The 23,102-nt window shown below is 53.0% G+C and overlaps 1 protein-coding gene across 7 annotated transcripts in view; it reads right to left on the minus strand.

Moving 5' to 3' along the window:
• NOS1AP (nitric oxide synthase 1 adaptor protein) overlaps positions 1–23,102 on the minus strand; it is a 43,714-nt gene that overhangs the window by 16,691 nt on the left and 3,921 nt on the right. For 6 of the 7 annotated variants that reach the window (XM_054638220.2, XM_077181886.1, XM_077181887.1 and 3 more), the window contains exon 2: positions 17,174–17,245. In XM_054638220.2, the coding sequence (XP_054494195.2) occupies positions 17,174–17,245 (72 nt within the window). Of the gene's footprint in view, positions 1–17,173; positions 17,246–17,572; positions 17,738–23,102 lie in introns of those variants that run through there. The other variant, XM_077181890.1, reaches the window with a different exon arrangement.

The raw sequence follows: 23,102 nt of genomic DNA on the forward strand, positions 1-23,102 counted from the left end.
AACATCTGTGTATTTGGGTGCAGGGAGCTGGGTGGCAGCAATTCACCCCACACTCGCTGGGCACTGCACTGGGATTTGGTGACTGCCTCAGGAGAAAAACCACATTTCATATGTGATTAAGCTCAGCCACCCATGGCTCCCTCTTGGAGAGCTGAATCCTAGCCTACAGCTCAATAAAGAACAGATACAGAAATAATTATCCAGCTTGAAATCAAGAAAGGAAAGAGGATTTGCTCAGCATTCCCATGATCCCCTTTGCTTTCACACCATGCAGGATTTCACTGTATTACTTATAACCAATTAAATGCCGTAACAGAAGAGCTTTCTGAGCTTTTAACCCAGCCATTTTGCCCATCTTGGGTATGTTTCTGGACCTTTAAATATCTTTAATAATACTACAAGCTTGGGTTATTTATATTAATCCTTTTTTATAGCTATGTAGCAATGCCAGAAGAAAGAAAAGTATTAATTTCAGGAAAATACACAGAAAAGGAAACAACAAAATAATCTGTTCCTGGACTTGCACAGCTCCCCAGTCTCCCACTGAAGCTCTAAGAGCTGCATTAAAATTTTTGAGGAAAGACTGAAAATGGACATCTGAGATACATCAGTTAAAAAGCCCTGCAACTATTTGAGAAGAAAATCAAAGGTGGTCTCAGTAATGCAAAAGAAGTACAAGATCACTTATAAAATCCAACCAACTAAGTGAATAAAGACTATCCCTTAATTTTCCCCTGCCTACAAAAAAAACGCATTCATCTTTTCAAATGGAAGAGAAACATCTATTCCATCAGAGCACAGGAGCCTTCCCATCAACCTCAGGTTAGTGGGAGTCTATTTTCAACATCTGTCTTTTGTGCAGAGTTCAGTATTTAAATAACTTTGGAAGGAAAAGAAGCCAGCTGGTGTATGCATCATTGTGAAATACACTCCTACTGGCAGAGCATTAAAATTGCCCTTTCTGGAGAACTGAGCTAACATATGTTGCTTAATAGAGAGCGCATGTAACCTTGTCAGCTTGGAGTAAAATTATGTATGAATCCAAGAGCGACGGCTACGTGTGAAAAGCAGGGAAAACTCAGCATCCCTAGAAAGATGCAACTCATCCCTATCAGGCTGTTTCCACACAGCAGAAATGTGAGAAAACTCGTAACCACACACTGCATGCAAGGTCAGGCAGATCAGGCTCTGAGGAGGAGAGATGATGTTTTTCTAGATCCATCATCCCCCCACATTCACAAGCATCTGAAAAATGTTAACCTGAATTAAAATGCCCTCATTTTGTTCCAGCCCATCTAAAGTGCCTTAGGTACAATTTAAGTCTGCCCACTAGCACTGTCTGTAAGTAAGGGAAGGTACCAGGAATGTACCTGGTGGCATTGTGGCAGCAGAATACAAATAAACAGAATATTTTTTAAAGGAAGTTGCTCTAAGTGCATTGAGTTGTCCCTGTTCCCATCCACCCTCTATCCCCCTCCTCAAAACAAAACAAAAAGAAGAAAAAGGTTACAAGCTTGTACCTTGTATTGGGGAAAGAGCAGTGTTTTGAGAATTCAATTAACAGGGAAAAAGCAATTCCCACAAAACTCAATGCTGCTCTGCTACCTCGGGAGGCAGGAGACAAAAATCTGCCATAAGAAAAAGCACAGAAGAGGATGCAAATTTTGCCAGAAAGCTGTATTTCTGTGTGTTTATGCAGAAAGGACATGGAACCGTGAGCAAAGCTGGGTCCCCCTGCAGCAGTGGGCTGGCTGGGCAGGACCTGCTGGGAGCACCCTCAGCTCTCTGCTCCCTGCCCCTGGTCGTGCCCCCCAGCTCCTCCTGCAGCTGGCTGGCACAGCAGCTCATAAAATTCTTAATAAAATACCTGCCGAGTTAGATTTTAACCCCGGGTCAGCCTGGGCTAATGGCAGAGCAGCGCCGCTTTCCCAGCAGTCAGGGGAGGAGCGGTGCTGTGCTCTGCTGAAGAATTAACTCATTACAAAATGACAGCTGGGATCCAGTTCAATGGCTTCACGGTGCCAGGAATGAACGGCTGGGGGGAGGCACATACCTCACAATTCCTGCTGCTGAAAACATGAAGAGTGACAGCAAAGCTCAGAACCCTCCAGGAGCTTCCCAGGAGGGAAGGCTGAGAAACCTTGCTGGGATCCTAATAGCCATAACTGGGAGGAATGGCAAACGCAGCTCTGTACAGGGCAGGAGGATTTCGCTTTACTGAACCACACAAAGAAATGGGCAGCGGCCCCAGTGCCCTGGAATGACTCAAAGCCACCTGTGGGCTGTGCAGGAACAGGAACCTGTGAGAAAAAGGCCCTTTTTTCCTGGCCAGGGGTGCCAAGCCACCCTGGGGTTGGGCAGGGAAAGCAGGAGGAGCAGGAAGGCAGCATCAGCTTCCCTCGAGCCTTTTGTGGGGTAACCAACACCCTGAGCTCAGTGCCGGGGTCCTGCCAAAGCACCAGAAGCAGACTGCAGCCAGAACACCTCTTGCCTTCCTTTTTCCTTCTGCTTAACTGGAGAAGTGTGCCTTTCACTTAACTGAAAGAAAAGAGCATTGGAGAGAAGGGAATGATTTTAGATACAGCTTTGGATTAAAAAAGCAGCAGACAGATATAACCTGGCCAGAAGCAGCCTTGCAGGTCAGAAGAGTGGCAACCATGCAAGCTGTGGTACTGTGTGGTGTCCAGCAGGAGCTGGGCAGGGAGCAGAGGCAGCACTGGCTCTCCCCAGAGCCCAGGGTCAGAGGGGTAGGGCAGAGAGAACCAGAGTCCTGCCAGGGGGTCCCCAGCCACTCAGCATCCATCACTCCCTGCTGCCCACAAAACACAAAGGCACCTGCCAGCCTGCCCTGGCCCACGGCTCCTCCAGCCCAGCTGGGGCAGCAGCAGCAGGTGTGAGGGGATGAAATGGCTGGAAAGCAGGGCACCTCCCAGGAGGGCAGACAGCTTCATCCAAAAGGCATTTCTGAACAAGGCTTCAGAGTATCTGACAGTCCACTGCTCTGGGCTGCACTTTATGCCCTCAGGGGACTCAGGCTTGCTGAAGGGGAGCACATTGAAATACCTGCTTAGCCTACTAATGTGATCAGCAATAAATGGACTGAAAGCCATTTTTAAAACACTGCTAAGAGCCATCCTACCAAAGTGCTGTGCTGCTGCCTGTGTCTGAGGACTGCCATGCCCTTCACTGTGGGAACCCACTGCACCTCAGTTCCTCTGTGCATCTGTAAATCTGACCATGACTATGCCCAGGCTCCACACACAAGCAGGGCACTTGCCAAGGGATGCCAGCAGCACCTCCCTGCTTCCTCCAGGAGCTGGGATACAAAGAGGAGAAAAGCAGGGAAATTATCTTCTCAGTGTGGTCTTTTGCTTGGGCTCCCTGCTCCTGCCACCAAATCTGAGGACAAAACCAGCCCCTGGAACTCACACTTGGAGCAGGGATGGGTCCCATTGTGGGGCACAGAAACATGGAGATATCTGGGGCCAGGATGAAGGTTCTCAGCCACTCCATTGATAGACTGCCAGCACAGCATGGCCAAATATGCTGGACACCTCTGCTACCCTGATAGTTTGGGTTTAAACTATTCCTCAGGATTAAATTTCCCCTGTCCTCTTGCCTACACTCCACTGCTGGTGGTTTTAGCATGAGCTGGACTTAAGGCCACAGTAATTTCGAAGAGAGGAAGAATAATGAAGTAGAGGATGCTTGTTCTTGGGCTTAATGATGCTTTTTAAAACTCTTCTGCAGTTCCTTGGAGTTTGCATTTGCACATATGGGAAATGCAGCTCTGAGGTACATGTGTTTGTCTGAAATAGATGTGATTTTGGTTTGCACTGACAAGGTCAGTGCCTATTTTCCCATCCAACTTCAGGTTTAATTTTGGTAAGCGTCTGTGATGGTTGTGCGTACCGATGGGTAAAAATGGGAATCAGGCTAAAAATACCCCTGTTGTGAGAGCAGTAGAGCAAAGTTAAGGTTGCTGCTTCAAAACCACCCTAGGATTGCAGCATACCCATCCATCACACAAAATATGTTTTCCAATAACATCAAATGCTTCACAATAAATGCCTTCTGCTCGGTTTGCTATTTCCTCCCAGAGAGCTGCCTCCATCCGCTTCCTCCAGCCTCCCCTCACTACCTCCGAGTTTCACAAGTTGAGGTGGCAAACTGGGACACACTCACGAGCCATCTGCAGGAGAAGCAGCTTCACAGGAAGCTCAGAGAAATCAGAACTGGTAAGAATGAAATCAATATCAGTCACAGGGTTAAATGGAGAAAGCTAACAGGCGACAACTTATGCTAACCCTTTCTTTTGAAGACTTCCATTTGCAAGATGATTTACCTCTCTTACAAGAAATCCTTAGGCATTCCATATCTCTCTGTGAGTTTTTTTTTAAACACCCTTAAATCAGAGGTTCAAAGGAGGCCTGAGGCACAGGAAGCCCACGGGGCATGCAGCAGCAGCACTGTGTCATGAGGGATGCAGGTGCTGGAGCAGGAGCTCACCTCCCAGCTACATCCCTCAGTTCCACCAGCAGCTCACCAAAGCCACCGAGGTCCCTGTGCAAGTGTTACTGTTCATTCCATGGGGGCTTGACTAATACCAAGCTTATGAAAGAAAGCTGGGGACTCCAGCCTAGCCATATTCTCATTTCTCCTCCAGCCTGGGCATATTCAGTGACAACTCTGAGTGGGAGCAGTGCTTACGGGCTGGGAAAAACAGCACCTCTCAGCCAGGCATGGGTCAGTGGAGACCCTGCAACACGCTATTGCCCAGCCTCGGAAACATCTCCAAACTCCTCTCAGAAATCCAAGGAAGTGCCAACAGCACGGGCTGGACCCGTGTGGGAGGTGGCAAGGCAAGCTCCCCCCTGCCTTCACATGCTGCATCTCTGGTGACCACAGCAGGGTGTGAATGAACTGGTGTGTGGGTGCGTGTGGGATACTGGTCAAACTGGTTACGGAAATCACAGCCGGGCTTTGAGTGCTTCCTGCAGTGAAGGAAAACAAGGACGGGCTCTGTGTGCATCCGCAGGCACCGCTCTCGCTCTGCTCTTCACAGCCCGGGAGGAGAACACCAGAAATGAGCTGTACACGTTTTAATATTTACCACCTGCTGCTAGAATAAGCAGAAGTGCATTCCTTGGAAAGCCCACATCTGACTGGAATTTGTGGTATTTTAATTAGACATGCATTGGTTTGACCTATGCAGGCAGAGGCAGCATAAGCTGGTGCAACCACCCTTTGAAGAAGGTGAGGAACTACAGGAGCCTGGAAATGGCTTCTGTTCTTCCAGCCCAGAGCACATTTGAGCCCCTGTGCTGGAACAAGCTTGGCTTAAAGAGCAGCACTGCCATCTGCAGCAGTTCAGTCATGCCCCTTTACAGTAAGCCCTGATAAACTCCTGCCCCTCTCTGGCACCAGCCAGTCCTGATGCCTCAGGGACCCCAGGACTGAGCAGTACAGGCAATGTCCAGCCCAGCACCTCCCTCCAGCTGAGAAGGAAAACAAAATTCCTGTGTTTAAAATTAGCTTTCTCCCCCAAATGCATCCTTTCAAAGACAGACCCTGCCTCAAGGCAGCTGAGGTAATCCTTGCCTACATGGACAGGTCAAAGGCAGGGCTGATACTGCAGAGGAGCACAAAGTTACCCCAAATCTACCCTGAGGGCAGGTGACGAAGCAAGGGGCAGCCTAAGAAGATACCCACACAGTACTTCAGAAAGGTGTCAGCTCAGCAAAGCGAGCCAAATCGCAGCACGGTGATATTTATGCCCCAAGTTGTGAAATACAGGATTTATTTTGGTATTTTGTTTTACTGCTCACCACAGAGCTGCTCTCCCACTGTTGCATAAAAAGCTTGAGTAAGATCAGTTGAGAAGGCAAATGAGAATAGCCAGGCAGAGAAGCAGTGACACGCCAAGGAAGGCAGGCTGGTAATACTGTAACTAAATCAGCAATTATGAAATTCAGACAATTAATAAAGAATGAATGAGCAGCAGCATTAAACGCTTGGTGCATCAGAAACAAGGCAGCCCTGTGGGGCTCTTAAGAAGCTGGCAGTGCTCAACAATGTTTCTGGGCTGTAAATGGAGAAAAGAGGTAATTATTCATATCACTGTTGCTTCACAGTTCCTATTTCAACAACTAATGCAGGTATTAAAACTCATTCACTAAATTCTGCATGTTAAAGACAACAAGAATAATGTCCTTTAGAGTGGTTTAGACAGAATCACAGAAAAAAATTCCAAGTAAAAAAGGCATCAAGATTTTAGGTGGAATTTTGAAAAAAGAGGTTGAAATCCACCTCAGCAGCAGGGCCACAGATGAAGTAACGAGAGACCTAGGACAGAATGTCATTGTGCTTCCAGGAAGCCCCAGTGCTCACAGCAATGCAGGGCTGCAAAAAAAGAAAAAAAAAAAACAAAAAAAGAAAAAAAAAACAAAAAAGCAAACAGAGAAAAAAGAGTATTTGCTATCCAGGCCAAGTGCACAGGAATCTGGCATCTACTCATTTCAGGATGATTTTATATGGCATTGGCCAAGCAGCCTCTCACAGGAAAAAGGAACAGAAGCTGCATCTGCCAAGATGCAGAAATGTATCCTAAAAAGACCCTGGAGGCATTGCAAGGTTCATCCCAGTGCAAAGGGCACGATGAAGACAGCGTGGTCCTGGGCAATGTGCAGCAAAACAGAAAGGTGACATTTTCTCAAACCATGGCACCACTGAAAGCACTACCAATACAATGCATTCCTACAGAACAACTTCTGCTTTATCACACACTTCAAAGAAGAAACAGAAAACAGTTCAGAAGAAATCAACAAGAACATGAGGCAGTTTCCCCAGACTCCTACATCCCTGAGGTTAAAACAAACTCTCTGTATTTGGCTTATCCACAGAGCAGGCTCAGTGGGCACTTGTCCACAGCCCAGACCTGGGTCTTGGGAAGAGCTTCCTCACATCAAAGGCTCTGACTTTAGGCAAATGCACAAAATCAGCTAGCTAGGAGTTGAAGCTGGATCCACTCAAATCACAGAAAGACAGGTCTTTTTCACAGAAAGCTCAAAGGGACCTGCACCCCAAATCACACTCACCAACTGCTTTGGCCAGTTATTCTGGGTTTCTCTTCTCCTTTTGGATCATGTGGATTTCTTAGCATGTAAGCAGAGGTCAGCACAGATGTGCTCTTTGTGTTGGAAACACACACACATCCCCCAAGTTCCCAAGGATCAGGGAATGTTTGAAGGAGTCCAGACCAGTCTCATCCATCATGTTAAGAGGGAATAAGAAAATGTCATTGGAGCAAAATGCTAAAACAAAACCGGAGGCCTTGGAGAGAAAAAAAAAGAGATGGCTCTCTCAGATGCATATCACTACTGCATTCCAACAACAACACTGCAACATCACAGGTCTGGCTGTTTCCTCTTAAAGAATTAAGCTGAAATTTAACCATCTCTGCTGAAGTTTCCTGTGGAAAATACACACTTCAGGCTGGCTTTTGCAGCTTCTGCTGGAACAGATCAGCAGTTCCATATGCAAGCCCATTGCATGGGGAACTGGTTTGGTTGGGGATTTTTCCCTATCATGTTACTCTCCCACTGCTGAAAACCAAGTGACAGATTAAGAATCACTGGGATCCACATGCTCCACCAGAGAAGCCTGGCCTGAGAAGGAAACATTTTCTACTCTGAAAATTCTTTGTCTAGAGTTTTTGCCCTGGATAGACTTTAGTCCAGATGAGAAATTCTGTGCCTTCCAAAAATCCCAGCTGAAGCAGACACCTACCAACTACTGTCTGCAGAGCCACCAGAGCAGCCATGGCCACAGTGCAATGTGCAGGAGCCCAGCCCTGTGTGGCCCTGGCAGCTTCCCTGTGAGGTGACAAGGAGCAGGCAGGAGGAGGCAGGGAATCTCCAGGGATTTCAGCACTGCTCTGTGGGCTCCAGCCTCCTCTGCTGGGATGGGAAGAGCACTTGGCTCCTTTCCCTTGTTCTGGGCAGTGCTTGCTCCTTCTGTTGCTCTACAATAGATACATCCTTTCCTCCCACTCTCTAATTAAACTCCCATTCCACAGACCAGCTCACACAATAGATGTTGCAACCTCTCCTCTTAACCAGCTGTGCTGCCTTCCTCTGCTCCTGCACAGGGCAGGAACACCCGTGACACCCCAAACACTCTCACCCTGCTGCAGTGACACCCCAAATGCTCTCACCCTGCTGCAGTGACACCCCAAACCCTCTCACCCTGCTGCAGTGACACCCCAAACGCTTTCACCTTGCTGCAGTGACACCCCAAACCCCTGTCACCCTGCTGCAGTGACACCCCAAACCCTCTCACCTTGCTGCAGTGACACCCCAAACCCCTGTCACCCTGCTGCAGTGACACCCCAAACCCCTGTCACCCTGCTGCAGTGACACCCCAAACCCTCTCACCTTGCTGCAGTGACACCCCAAACCCTCTCACCTTGCTGCAGTGACACCCCAAACCCCTGTCACCCTGCTGCAGTGACACCCCAAACGCTCTCACCCTGCTGCAGTGACACCCCAAACCCTCTCACCCTGCTGCAGGAGGCAGGGCAGGCTCTGACTCTGCGCCTCCCCAGGGCACAGCATCCCTTGGAACATCTTCCTGCTGCACCGAGCCAAAACCACCAAGAATTAATTTTAGCAGGGAAGAAACTGGGGCACGTGGCATTTTTGTGGAAGGCTGCAGCCCCAGGCTTTTGTCTCTCTTCTGAGGTGAGGCAGCAGAGAACACCACAACACATTAAATTAAAGGGTCCTTGGCCTTTGAGGACCAGCAGGGAAGCCCAAGAGCAGAAAGGATCATACACAAGAGTAGCATTCAAAGCTGACTTCAGTTTGGTTTGACTTTAATTCAGCCCAGTTCCCTGCACAGGGATGTCTGCCACAGAAGGAGTCTGACAAGTCACAGCCTCCCTGTGCCTTAGGTTGTTACCCATAAAATGGATACCAAATATTGCTCCACCCCTGCTTGTGAGTTTTAGTAACTCTTTGGTCTCCTTTTTGGAGGTTATTTCTCCTTTTTGGAGGTTATTTCTCCCTTTAACCATGGAGCAAGAGTGAGCTATTGTCTCTGGACACACTCAAGTCCAGCTGGAAGATGTAGCTGCCCAGATAAGGCTGCCTGCATCTCTCCTGCTCAGGCCCATGCAGCATCAGCACTCAGCACCAGGGAGCATTTGATCCCACTCCATCCCAAGAGTAAAATGTTGCCATTATGGCAGAAAATTGATGAAAGCACTGATTTGTTAAAAACGACATGAGAATCCATGTTGTAGTAAATAAGAAGGGAAAAACCTCCAAATAAAAGCAATGCCAAGGGTGAGAGGAAACACAAACTCAGGGAGAAGATCCAGTTCTTCACTGCACTCACTGCCCAGATGCTTCTGAGAGATGCTAGGACGAGTCACAGAGCCTGAAATCAGCCAAACCTCAGCACATCTCTCTCAAACCCAATTTTTCTTATCAACAACCTCTCAGGTAGCCAGGAGCTTATTCCTAGGCACAGTTAGAAATTTACTCCAAAATGCAAAGGGAAGTGCAGATGGCTATCTTCACCAGCAATCTTGCAGCAGCAGAAGAGACTGTCCTCTCTTGGTGACAGTGGTGAGGTTGCTGTGCACTGAGCTGGGTGTGTGACAGCTGGTGACACTGAACACAGCCCTCTCCCACAGTAACACCTTGAGCAGAGGTTTAAGCAAGCCTGAGGCTCAGGCCATCAAAGGAAGCTCTGTCACCTTGCAGAAGGCTTTCAGAGGATGATGGTTTCTGTAGGAACTCTTTGAACCCTCACAAACAGCAATCACCAGTGCTAACATGACCCAAATTTCCCAGAACAAGCTGCAGACCTCCTCTCCTTGACAGCCAGGCTGAATCCATTCATGCCTGGGAGGCAGAGTGTGCAACAAATCCTTTCTTTCTAGGCAAGAGGAAAAGCCAGAGCAGGAGAGCCCCATGGGCAGCTCCCATGGCATCTGCAGTCCCACAGACTCCTCGTGTGCCTGGGCTCCAGGAGCAGGGTTTGCAGCTCCACATTCTCCTGCTTCTCATGCAGCTGAGCCCTGGCACTGGGCTCAGCCTGCTGTCCTGCCAGAACCATCAGTGCAGCACAGGAAGGAGCCAGGAAAGGCAGGCTTACCTGGCCAGCATGCTGTGCCCCACAGCCAGTGCAACCCACCAGTGCAGTCCTTCAGAGATGCTTGAAGGACCATTTCTGGGGAAGAGCAAGTGGGAAGCAGGAGGAAGAGGAGGAAGCACAAGGACACGCAGATGGACACTGGTGTAATGGCTTTCCATGCTGGCCATGAACTTAGAGAGGGTGGGAGGCAGCAGAGCATTCCCTGGCTGGGAGGGAGTGACAGCCAAGCTGTGCTCTCCCAGCACATTCAGGGAGCCTGGCAGACACCAGTGCCCAGCTCTCCCCTGAGCTCCCTGCAGACATTTGCTGAGGGCTCACACAGTGGCAAGGCAAGGCAGTGAAGTGACTCAGTGGGAGCACGGTGGGGAAAGCCCCCAGGCAGGGAGGGAGATGATTCACAGGGAGACACCCCAGGCTCCCAGAGAAGGAGCAGAGTCCAGCCCAGGCACAGGGAGGGCAAGGATGTGTGACAGGCTGGAGAGGACAGAAGGCACTGCTGCCTCCCAGCTTTCTGCCAGCAGCTCCACTCCTGCCCTGGGCTTGGTGCCTATTTGGCTTCCAGTCCTCTGCAAGGCACTGGGCTGGCCCCAGGCCAGCATCCCCCACCCACCAGGAGCGCTGCTGCCTGTGCTGGCATGCCCAGTGCCAGCCGAGTGCCCTGCCAGAGCCCTGTCCTGCCCTGCCAGAGCCCTGTCCTGCCAGAGCCCTGCCCTGCAGAGCCCTGCTCTGCCAGAGCTCTGTCCTGCCCTGCCAGAGCCCTGTCCTGCCAGAGCCCTGTCCTGTCCTGCAGAGCCCTGCCCTGCCCTGCCAGAGCCCTGCCCTGCCTGAGCCCTGTCCTGCCAGAGCCCTGCCCTGCCCGAGCCCTGTCCTGCCCTGCCAGAGCCCTGCCCTGCCTGAGCCCTGTCCTGCCAGAGCCCTGCCCTGCCCGAGCTGTCCTGCCCTGCCAGAGCCCTGTCCTGCCTGAGCCCTGCCCTGCCCTGCAGAGCCCTGCCCTGCCCTGCCTGAGCCCTGCCCTGCCCTGCCTGAGCCCTGTCCTGCCAGAGCCCTGCCCTGCCAGAGCCCTGCCCTGCCCGAGCCCTGCCCTGCAGAGCCCTGCCCTGCCCTGCCAGAGCCCTGTCCTGCCCTGCAGAGCCCTGCCCTGCCCGAGCCCTGCCCTGCAGAGCCCTGCCCTGCCTGAGCCCTGCCCTGCCCTGCCAGAGCCCTGCCCTGCCCGAGCCCTGCCCTGCAGAGCCCTGCCCTGCCCTGCCAGAGCCCTGCCCTGCCCTGCAGAGCCCTGCCCTGCCCGAGCCCTGCCCTGCAGAGCCCTGCCCTGCCCTGCCAGAGCCCTGTCCTGCCCTGCCAGAGCCCTGCTCTGCCCGAGCTCTGTCCTGCCAGAGCCCTGCCCTGCCAGAGCCCTGTCCTGCCCTGCCAGAGCCCTGTCCTGCCCTGTCCGAGCCCTGCCCTGTCCGAGCCCTGCCCTGCCCTGAGCCCTGCCCTGCCCTGAGCCCTGTCCTGCCCGAGCCCTGTCCTGCCCTGCCCTGAGCCCTGCCCTGAGCCCTGCCCTGAGCCCTGCCCTGTCCTGCCAGAGCCCTGTCCTGTCCTGCCAGAGCCCTGCCCTGCCCGCGGGGCACTCGCCCAGAGCAGAAGGGCTGAGCTCCTGTGGGACACAGGAGGTGCAGGAAGGCCACACGTGGCTGCACTCCTGGCTCAGGAGCCCTCCCAAACCAGGCTCCCCCACCTGCTTACGGTTTCCCTCATCCTCACTGGCTCCACCACCGTGCTGTCCATCCAGCTGGGAACCCCCTGCTCCTTCCTGCCCCAGCCTGGCCACCCCACCCTGTTTTGGAGCCTGGCCACGAGGGACACGGTGCTGTCCCAGGTTTGGCAGAGAACTCTTGGACAGGGCATTGCTGGAAGCTGAAAGGCAATGAGCTTGTCACGACTCATTTATGCAGCCAGGAGCAGGGGCCTGTTCCTCATCTCCCCAGCAGCCGTGGGGTCACATGTGAGCCTGAGCCCAGTCACTCCTGCATGAGCCAGCGGGCTCAGGACACAGCCAGCACAGGCAGGGCTGGATCCCCTCTCTCAGGGCCTTTCTGAAGCAGTGCCCCACTGCTCCATCCCTCACTGCCTTCCCCCAGGGCTCAGCATTAATGGCTCACACTTCCACCTCTTCAACAGGCCAGATGCCGGTCTTCTGCCACACAGAGTCATTTACCTCCCTGAACTCCTCATTTTACTGTGTGTGCATTGCATCTTGCACTACTCACTGCTCCACTGGAGCCCACAGCTCCACTGCAAAGCCCTCACCCCATCCTGGCCATGGTACAGAGGCAGGCAACAGGGCAGGGTCACCACACTTTGGCCAACTCTCCTGGTAACGTGGGCAGTCTTGGACAAAAGGCTGCTCCAATCAATCTGGGTACTAATTTAACCAGTTTATTGATTAAATACTAACCACAGAATGAGATCCTGGCCTATTTCATGCCATGCTGGTAGCAGTACCGGACTAGCCATTATTTTATTATGACATTAAGTGGCACTGGTGATGCCAGGAGAAATGCAAGCACGCCCAGAAGGATTCACCCCTTTATTGTGTCTGTCAGAGTACTGAAGGAGGAACTGAAATTATTACAGACATCCTTTCAGTTCCTCCCAGATCTAATACAACATAATCTTGTTCATCTTGGATAACCACATCAAGTCATTAGCTTGTCAATAATTCACCTTGCACCAAGTGCCATGACTTGGCACCAAGCAGGCTGTGCTCTTCATGTGGCCAAAACCTGAGCATCTCCTGGCCAGCCCATTTCCCACTGTGCTGGTCCTCACAGACAGACAGGGGTGGGCTGCCCCAGGCATGCAGGGCCAGCTTGCTCCCAAATCCTGCTCCTTTCTACAGAAGAGACACCTGTGCATGGCGAGAGAAAAGAAGAAAAAAAAGGAAGGCATCACTGTAAATGGCCTCATGCTTTTAAAAACTCACCATGGCAGGAGCAGGAATAGCTGAGAAATATTCCAATTAAATGAGCTCAGAGTTACACCAGGAGCTCTACACCAGTAACTGGCCACACACATCAATTTTCACACCAGTCCAACTGCACCCGTGGCCTGCAGAGGATGTGAAATCTTGCTTTACACAAGCTTGTAGAAATTCAGCAATTCTGCCAATTCGCTAAAATTGAGCTCAGCTATGCAAAGCAGCAGAAGTCCCACAAAATCAGATGTACCTGGCAGAGTAGGAGGTGTAGAGGAGCAAGATTTTCAAGTGCTTGGAATGCCTCCCTGTTTTGAGCCTGCAAAACTCAGCTGGACACTTCCCAGAAACAGCCTTGCAGAAGACTTCCACAGCTTTTACCAAGTGCCTATATAGGCTTTCATCCTTCCTGGCTCCAAAGAAAACCTGGATCAAAGCTGCACTCAGCAATCCAAAAGGGCTGATTCCAAATTCTCCAGAACCATGGCACCAAGCCCCAGCAAGGCAGCACTGGCTGCCCTGGAGACATGCCAGGGGCATGGAGAGGAAAGCACTTGCATGAATTTACATCATGACAATGCAAAAAATATACAGTTGTCATTGTCACTGAGGGCCCATGAGCTCACTGGGAAGGGAGGGGAAGGAAAAAGATACCAGGAAAAAGCCACCTGCTCAGGCACTTTCAACTGAAATCTGCAACAGCTCTTAATCCTTAGGGTTGGGAAGACACACCACTCTTAGTTTGGGGCTTCTGGATGCCCAGGTGACTTCCTGGACTTACTGATCAGTTCCTTGTATCTCACATCCAGAGGAGCCAAGAAGCATTTGGGAAGCCAAATCCAGCAGTTCAGGGCATGAAGCAACGTGGACTGGGTCACCCTGTTTGGGATGAGCAGCAGACAGGAGCCAGCTGTACTAAGAGAAGCCCCCCTGCTTGCCCAGGAAACAAGCCCTGGTCTACTGCATTTATTATGTATGTGGCCATCAGTGGTCTGCAGGAGACATGTAGGGTTTGAAGGAAAGCTGCAGCAGATGCTCACAAAATTGCTCTCCAAGTGCATCTTTAGCATGGCTAATGTCCCATTCCACCGAGTCATTTCAGGGCCAGGGATTTACACCAAGGTGCAGTGCAGAGAGGGCTGTGTGCCCAGCAAGGCCAGCCCATGCAGGAACCAAAAGCAGACACTCAGCTGAGCACCTCCACTTCCCTCCTCATCCTGAGCTGTCAGAATCCCGGGAATTCTCCACATTCTCCAGCTTCTGGACAGAAACTCCCTCTGGCCAGGACCATGAGGATGGCCATGGCATCACCAGCATTTGTGGGGATGGCCTGCAACACCAACCCCCTGTTTAAAGTTCCTGACCCACAAGAGGGACCAGCTTTGGGCTTGACCTCCCCTCTTGCTCAGGTGGAGCTGTCCTGCCCACACCAAGGCTCTGCTCTGCAGGGGGGCCTGCCTGGGGCAGGCATGCCAGCAATGTCAGCTATGCACTGTCCTCCCCCGTGCCAAGGGTCAGCTCTCCATCCAAACAGGAAGCAGCACTCGCCTGGCCCCGAGTGAGTGTGGGGGAGAAAAAGGGAGGCAGTGCTACAGGGGCTGATGCTGCTGCTGTCCCAGCCCCTCCTGCTCCCAGCCCAGCACAGGCAGTCACAGGGGGCTTCCAGGGCATTCTCCCCACTGGGATCCCCACTCTCGGGCAGGCAGCACCCCCACTTCTTTGCAGGGTCATTTTTTAAATCACTTGGTAAACAGAGGCAAAGCCCAGAGAGCAGCTATGGCAAAGGTAGCACTGAGAAAGGGGAGTTGAGGCAGCAGAGGGGATGGTGAGGGTCCCCCACCTTCAGCACTTGGAACAAACTTAGACAGAGCACCTTGCCCCTAAACCAGGGATTGCATTAAAAACGATACAAACCTCAGGGTCAGCAGCTCCTTCACACCCTACACACAAAACTGCTGCTGCTTGCACTTGATGATCCCTTACTGTTGCTTTCTGTGCCCAAATAAACTGTTTTCTTTTCTGGTTTCCCCATGCCAGTATTCTGGGATTATTTTATGCCCTGAAGCAGAAGGGTGGCTGTGCTCTGTAAGGAGGACATGCATCACTTCAGCTCCAGCCAAGCTGAAAGGAGTCCCCAGCACCCAGCCCAGCCAGAAATGTCCTCAGCAATGCTGTGGTCCCTCCCGCTGCCAGGCACATCCAGGGCAAAGTACAGCACACCAGGGGAGGGCTTTGCTTGTAGACAGCCATCCATCCAACCATCCTGGCATCCCCCTCACAAATAGCACCCCCTGACAAATACACAGACATTCAAAGTCTCTCTGGCCGATCTGATCTCCATGGCCTTTCATGACTTGCATCTCTCCTGTCTTACACTAAGTGAAGAAAGCCTGAGCACATGCTTCAAACACATCATTCACCATGAGAAACCATTATTTTACCCTATTCTGCGTCCTTTCACTGCCCCTCAGAGCTGTATGAATTTTCTAGACTGTGCTTGAGTTTATTCATACTAGTCAACAAGGACGTTCCGGTGTTCTTATTTTTCCCCCCCTTCGAGGGTTTACTTAAACCCTCAAAGTTGTGCCAGGTGAGGTGGAGTTCTGTGATTTTGGGGCTGGAAGTGCATTTGTTCAAAAGTCTCATCTTGGAAGGCAATGAAGGAAACTGCTGTTTATGAGAGCTCTTGATGACATAACAGTTGTTCTGTCCCAAACTGTCTGGACACAAGGTGAGCAAACCTAATGCCATAAAGGCCTTCCCATGTCATGCCCCAGTCACAACATTAACCCCCACAGAGAGGACAGGAGAACAAGTAGGAAAGCTGTTGAGGAAAACCCACAAACTATTTACACCCTGAAAGTTTGAAACAGAAGAGCCTCAAAATGTCTGTCCTTTGAACATGATACTCCTTATCTTGGGATATGATCCTCCTCTCCTCCTCTGGTGAAAGAGAAAATGAGATTATAGCAAGAGTCTGCATGAAGGGCTGAGAGGAGCAGAGCTCTGGTGCAGCTGCTCAGCGACAGGAGCAGCTTTGGTGCTTATGGGATCCCATGAGACCAGCAGAAAGACAGCTCATCCTTTACCCAATGTCCCTGCAAGTGCCTTCAGGCCTTTCCAGTTCAGGGTGTTATTCCCAGGAGAGAGCCATCTCTGGAGGACAGGGCAAGGTCTGGCCCAAGGACAGAGCAAACCACCTGTGCCTGCAGCCAGCACACCCAGGGCCAGCTCGGCCCCAGGGGCTGTCCCCTGCTGAAGAGCAGTCAAGCTCCTGCTTTTTTCAGCCTGGGGGCAGTGAGTTCTGGGGTGCATGGTTTGCTCCCCTCCCTCCCTGTGAACACCTTGCACTTGTGCTGGCCAGAGGCTGGGGAGCAGAAGAAAAGCTCCTCTCTTGGTTATGGGCCAAGCATTATACAGCAAGGGTGTCCCATATCCTGGCTGCAAGTGCTTTGGGAAGCCAGATGATTTCATTACCAGATCATACCCCCTGACCTACTCACCCTGAAACAAGCTCACTGCTGGCCAGCCCCAGAGCTTGCTACTCTGCACCTCACCTTGCACACTGCCATTTAGCACTAACCTGCTGCCATATCCAGGCAGCACGTGAATTTTCATGCTGCTGAAACTCTTACACAAGCAGTAAAACCCTAAGAAACCTCTTGCACAAGTAGCTTATTGTTACTTTGTTATTGGGACTGACAAATGAGGAAATGCTCCCAGCCACGGGTACCCTGCAGTTCCCACGGGGTGCCACATCCCACATGCACCTTCCAGCCCACCCCTGCCTCGCAGCACAGGATGCAGCACTGTGAGCACACACACAGCCCCAGCACAGGGGGTGTCTGGGGACAGCCGTGCTGCAAACAGCGCTCTGTGCCACACTCAGCCTGCCAGCACCAGGCCCAGCTGACATGGAGAGGAGGACAGAGAAACACAGAGTTATCAATACACTGGGGGACAGGATTGATGGGAGACAAAGCTGCAGGTGCAGATGGAGGAGAAGGCCAGGCCTGGGATGGGAAGGGTAAGGAGCAGCCTGGGCACACTCACCCTGATGCGCCGCATGGCCGTCACGATCTCCACGCGGCTGTTTGGCCGCGGCACATCCAGGCTCCCGATGTACTGCAAGGAAAGAAAGGAGATTAGTGCAGTTCCAATAGCCCTGGAAACCCCATGGGCCCACCAGGGCCCCAGTGGTATCCACAGAGGGAACCCAGGGTCACTTCTGGGGAATGAGCAGCATTTTGCCTGCTGCACCTGAATGCCTGCATGCCTCCAGCCATGAAGCTGTTCCCTCACCACACCACTGCAAGCAGTCAAAAACCCTTTTTCTAGCAATAAAATCATTTCAGCCGTTGGGCCAGCAGGACTCACTCATCTAGGCCATGATCAAAGCACACAGGTATAAGCAAGTATCCCCTCGGTTGCCGTGAGTCATCTATTACAGACCTGGATATTGGAATATCCCTAAAATAGCCAGCCCGACCTGTCCTGTGACAGGCCCTCCATTATTTAATTGCAGCCCTGCCAAAGCCGTGGCTGTTTCTGCAGGAATGCTGAGCCTCCAGGCCAAGCCTCCAGAATAAAGGAGCCGCTTTGCTATTCAAAGAGGACCAAAGGCAGCGCCACTGCGACCCAGCACGGAGAGACGCGGAACAAAAACCTTTTTAAAAATAAAATGGAAGAGGGCAGATTCTGAAGAAGGATCAGAAAACAGACAAGCGATGAAGAGTCAATGCTGAGCGCTAAAAACGTGTAGTTAGAAGAAAAGCGTTTTGAGCCCATTTACTGGCCCTCTGTGCTCCCACGCTTCATCTCCACACAAGGGCTGACGTAACCTCGGCAGCGCAGCACGGGCACCAAACCCAGCAGGGCTCCTGCTCCTGGGAGCACGGCCACAACCTCTGCTGGCACCATGGAAGCCCAGGTGGCAGGTTCCCAGCAGCAGCACTGACATGGCTGCCCAAGGGCCTGAACAAGTGCTCAGGCAGAGGCTGCTCAGAGGGGTTATTTCTCTCCCAGCATCACTGCACTGGGACTGCCACCTCCAAGGAGGGATGGCATGGTGCAGGGGATGCATAACCAAAGCTGGGCTTTGTGTGTGAGCTGCCCCAGAAGCTCAGGGAGCCCTGTGTTTCTGAGAGCCCTCCTTGCTAAGACCCAACGTGGCAGCTCAGCCAGGCCATCCCCAGCACGCAGCTCCTGCCTGGGGGTCACAGAGGCAGTGCCCAGTGACCAGCACAGGGCAGTCAGTGCTCAGAGGAGATGTGCAGAGAGAGGATATAAAAATAACCCCAAACAGCTGGCATGTCCATCACGTGCCGTGCAGGCTGCACAGTGCAGGGCAGCCTTACATAACTGGGAATTGCAGCCCAGGCCACTCAGCCCCTCAGGGCCCTGCTGAGAGCACACAGCTCCCAGCAGTTCCCTGTCACAGCCCCTGCACGGAGTCTGCCACCCCTTCAAAGGGGCAGCTCATCTGAGAGAGGCATCTCAGACATCAGTACATCTCCTTCTCTGAGGTGAGGCCTGGAAACCATCAGGAAAAAGCAGGAGCTGAGGAGGAGGGCAGAGGCAGCTGGAGCTCTGAACCTGCAGTCACCAGGCAGGACCTAAGGAAGAAGCCCTGCCCCATCCTGCTCTGCCAGGCAAACATCCCTATAGCACTTCCTCACTAAGCCTTCCCACATCACTTTTCTGCCAGGGACCACCTGGGGAAGCAGGATTCTCATCCTATATGAGAAGGGCAGACTTTTGCACCCAGAGGAAGCCTGTCTTCCTCCAGCTATTCCCAGCTGCATGAGGTCACTGCCTGGAAATCCCTCTCCTTCCACTGTGCTCTCCTTGCCCAGGCAGGTGCAGAACACAGCCATGGCTGTGCCTGGCCAAGGCCAGGGCAGGCAGTGCCAGCTGGGCAGGAGAGCTGGCTCCCATGGCCACAGGAATTCCAGCCATGCCAAGCTACCTGGCTGCTCACCACAACCCCGTGGCCACAACTGAGTGAGTGTGTGAGCCCAGCAGGGCTGGGGTGCCCTGCAAGCACAACCAGACACCACCCTGGGCCAGGCACCACCTCCTCAGATTGGCCTCCTGAGAAACAGCATCAGCAGTAGGGTTGTCTTGATGCTGTCCTTTCTGTGCTCCAGCTCATGTCCACATGCAGCCAAACCAAGGGCATGGGTCACAAAGGCTGCAGGATTCACCTTTGCTCCCCAGCCTGGTGTCCGGAGCTGTATCCCACAGCCCATGGTGCTCCCACCAGAGCCCATGGCACATCCACCCCAGTGTGGGCTCACTGCTCACAATCACCATGCTCACAGCTCCAAAAACACCCCCCTCTCCTTGCACTCTGCAGGCAGGTATTTTTTACACATTTCACACAACTCAGCAGATGGACAAAGTCTCTCCAGATTATTTTTGCCTTCAGGGCAGAAATCACATGTGACAAGTGTGCTGCAGAAGAGTAACCCTTCACAATGTGGTGAATATCCCCCCAAAATGTGGACCTGGGGGCTGGTCTTTCAGCTAAACAACTTCCCAGGTGAGTTGGGGAATGGTCTGAGAAACCATCTATATTCAGCAGGGATTTGCAGGCAATGAGGGCTGCTCCTGCTCCACTCTCCTCCAGCCCTCCTACTCACAGCACCAATTTTAATTATGGGAATAGGTGTGGGAACAAGCAGGTGAGGCAAAGACAAAGATAAGCAAAGCAGCCGGAGCCTCCACAGTGCAATACTTCCCACTCACCCCACCCCTGAGACTGAGCTCCCTCTCTGCCAGGGCAGGAGCTCAGAGACCCCCAAGCATGGGCACTGCCAGGCACAGATTTCTGCCCTCCTTTAACACACATGGGCCCCCAGCGAGGTGCCAGGCACACAGAGGTGGTCCCAGCCCTGCAGGGCCATTGTCAGGCCAGCATCCGTGCCAGCCAGCTGACCCCACGGCAAAGGGAGGCAGGAAGGACAAAGGAAGGTGCCCGAGACAAAAGGGAAGAAAATAAAGCTGTGCAAAAGAGCTGACAAAGAAAATAAACCCATGAAAGAACTCGCCCTCCCCAAGCCCCGCGAGCCAAGGGGGAGAACATGTGTATGTAAAAGATGTGGCTTTTCCAAATAATCCCCTCCAGATCCACAGCCCCACCACCCTGCCAAGGGATGGAGGGACAGAGCTGGAGTCCCCCACCCACACCCAAGAGCTAAGTGGGACCAGGGGGTCACAAATCCCCACAGGCTGTCCTGGGCAGCCTCCTCCTCCCCAGCCCAATTAGGGGAAGAAAGGCCACCTTCTGGGTGAATGGGCAACCAGGGGGGTCCCTGGTGCCACCCTGGCAGCCCCACAAAGGCAGGGCCAGCCCTCACACTGCCAAGGCCAGCGCTGCTCGAGGCTGTGATGCCAGCATGAAGCACCTCTTTTGTAGGGTGCTTCTGGTCCTTCTCACATGCCCCGCTGCTCCTCATGCCCGTGTTGGGATCCAGCCTTCCATCCATCCTTCCAGAGCCCCAGAAGGGCATCCTCCCCCTGCTGTGGGAGGTGGGAGCACCCACCAGGCTTCCCAGCAGCCACAGGGACTCTGCTTGCTGTCCCCTCCCCATGCAAACAGGCTCTCAGTGGGCAGGGACCCCTGCACATAGCCTGCACCCTCTGCCCACAGCTTACAAAAGATCTGCCCAGTTCTGGGAAATGCCAGGGAAAAAATAAATTTGGTTTTTAAACAGAAAACAAAGGGGAGCACTTTGCCAAAGCACTGTTTGCACAAGTCACTCAGTTTCTCGTTTTTCCTCGAGGCTGTTGAATACTGCTCGTTTTCTGCTCTGTCAGAAACGAATTTTCTTGAGAAGTTGCTTTTTCTGTGGCAGCAGGTGGCAGATATTTTCGGAAAACTGAAGGCCAATCGCATCACTGCCGGGGGACACCTTGGAAGTGGTGTTGATGAGATCGGTGGTAGGCAGAGGTGGGCAGCCAAAGCCTTCCTGGGGAGGAGATGCCTCCTTCCTGCTGCTCCCAGCCTAGCACTGCGTGCAAAGGTCAGGGCTGAATCATCCCCAGCTCACAGGGGAGCCTGGCCTGGCTGCCTGCCGGCTTCCAGCTCCCAGAGCCACCCTGAGCCACAGACCCCACAGATGAGGAGCCACTGCTTCGTTACAGGAGCTGCAGGCAGGCAGTGGGAGGGGACACACTGGCACCAGCCCCAGGCCACCCTCAGGGCCAGGAGGGGTTACCAGAGGTATCAGCAGCCAGATGGGAGTGCCAGATGCGGGGCACAAGGGTCCCCAGATTTCTACAGAGTCCAGGGTGGTGTGAGGCTGTGCCAGGTACTGGGACATTGACCCTGCTACATGTGCCACAAAGTGAGGGACAAAGTGCTCAGGCACCAGTCTGAAACCTCCTTATTTCTCCAGCACTGGGAAACACCCAGTCTGCCTGCAGTCTGTCTGATAAGGGCTTCTCCCCAGGCTGTGCTGTCAGGGAAAGCAGGGAGAAGCCCATTCCCAGGACTTTGGCTGTCCCACTGCTCCTGCTCTCCAGTTGCCCAGGCAGCCAAGGCTCTGGGCTGGCAGGCTCTGTCCTGCCCCTCAGGAACACCCTGCCTTGCTGGGTGCAGAGGGGGAAGTTTACTCACACTGTGGTGGTGCAGGCTCAGAGGCCAAAAGGGATGGAAAATTCACAATGCCAGCTGACTTTAATGGAAAAAGGCCCTGGCCTCTATTCCAGCTTATGGGTGCTCTGCCAAGCTGGGCACCTCAGCCTTGCCCAGTTCCTCCCTGAGCAGAGCTCTGCACCCCAAGGCCAACACATCCAGCCTTGGGAGCCTGAGGCCATGTGTCAGAGCCATCCAGAGCCACACAGCTGGACACTGGGCATGGACACAGCAGGGACCTCACAGCAGGCAGGCAGAGCCCTTAAGGACAGTCAGTTTTGGGTGGTCTCACTCAATTCTGGGTTTCAGTCAGTTTAGGGTTTCACTTGGTTTTGGGTCAGTTTCACTCAATTTGGGGTGATTTCACTCAATTTTGGGTCATTTTCACTCCATTTGGGGTTGTTTTTATTCAGTTTTGGATGGTTTCAGGTGGATTTCACTCGGTTTTGTGCCCATGAGCCTGCTGGTCCCAGCAGCACTTGCCCTGCTTAGGAGCTGCCCTGGGCTCAAGTGCCAGAGACTCCGAGCTCTGGGGGCCCCAGGACACTCACCACACCCACTCTCCCCTCTCAGCAGCCAAAACAGGGCTCACCTGAACAGGGGAGACACCTGTGCTGCAGGTGATGGTGCAGCAGGGCCCAGACCCAGCAGGTGCTGAGGGATGACGTTTTTCCAGGCAGTGCAGCAGGACTGTCCATTTGCTGGGTTTCCACCCCCCCAGGCAGGCTGCCCCCACACTGAGCCTGAGCTTCCTGCTCCTCCACCCTGCCACAGCAGGGCTGTGCAAGCCCAGAGCGCTGCAGAAAGCTGGGCTGGCAGCATCCCACCCCTGCTGCTCCCATGGGACCTCTGGGCATCTGCAGAGCCCACGTGCCCGGCCCCACAGCCTGGGCACACACGGCTTTGCCAGAGCCAGACAGAGTTTTCTTTGCTAAGAGCTCCACTAAGCAGCCCAGGAACCGACTCCACAAGTATGGCAGAAATATGCCACTGTTTCAGACGAGAACCTTTGCAGAATTGGGAAGGTTATTTATAGCCTGGGGCGAGCAATCCTGGGCTCAGGCTCACTGCAGCTTTGCTCTGGGCTGAGCAGCCCTGACAGAGCACACCAGAGCTGCCAGTACAAACAGCCCCCAGAGAGAGCTGCCAGCTCTCTCCCAGCCAGCCAGACTGGTGCAGAGCATCACACAACCTGTCTCCTAGTTCCCAGCCCTCCAGGAAAGGGACCTTTGCTGGGAAGGGAGCCTGAAGCAGTGGAGGGGAAGTGAACACCTCGGTCAAGGCTGCCTGCAATTCAGTTCACTTCCAATGCTGTTATTTGCAGCCCCAAGGTACATAAAA

The sequence above is a fragment of the Agelaius phoeniceus genome, chromosome 8 (genome assembly GCF_051311805.1).
Source record: "Agelaius phoeniceus isolate bAgePho1 chromosome 8, bAgePho1.hap1, whole genome shotgun sequence".
NCBI lineage: Eukaryota > Metazoa > Chordata > Aves > Passeriformes > Icteridae > Agelaius > Agelaius phoeniceus.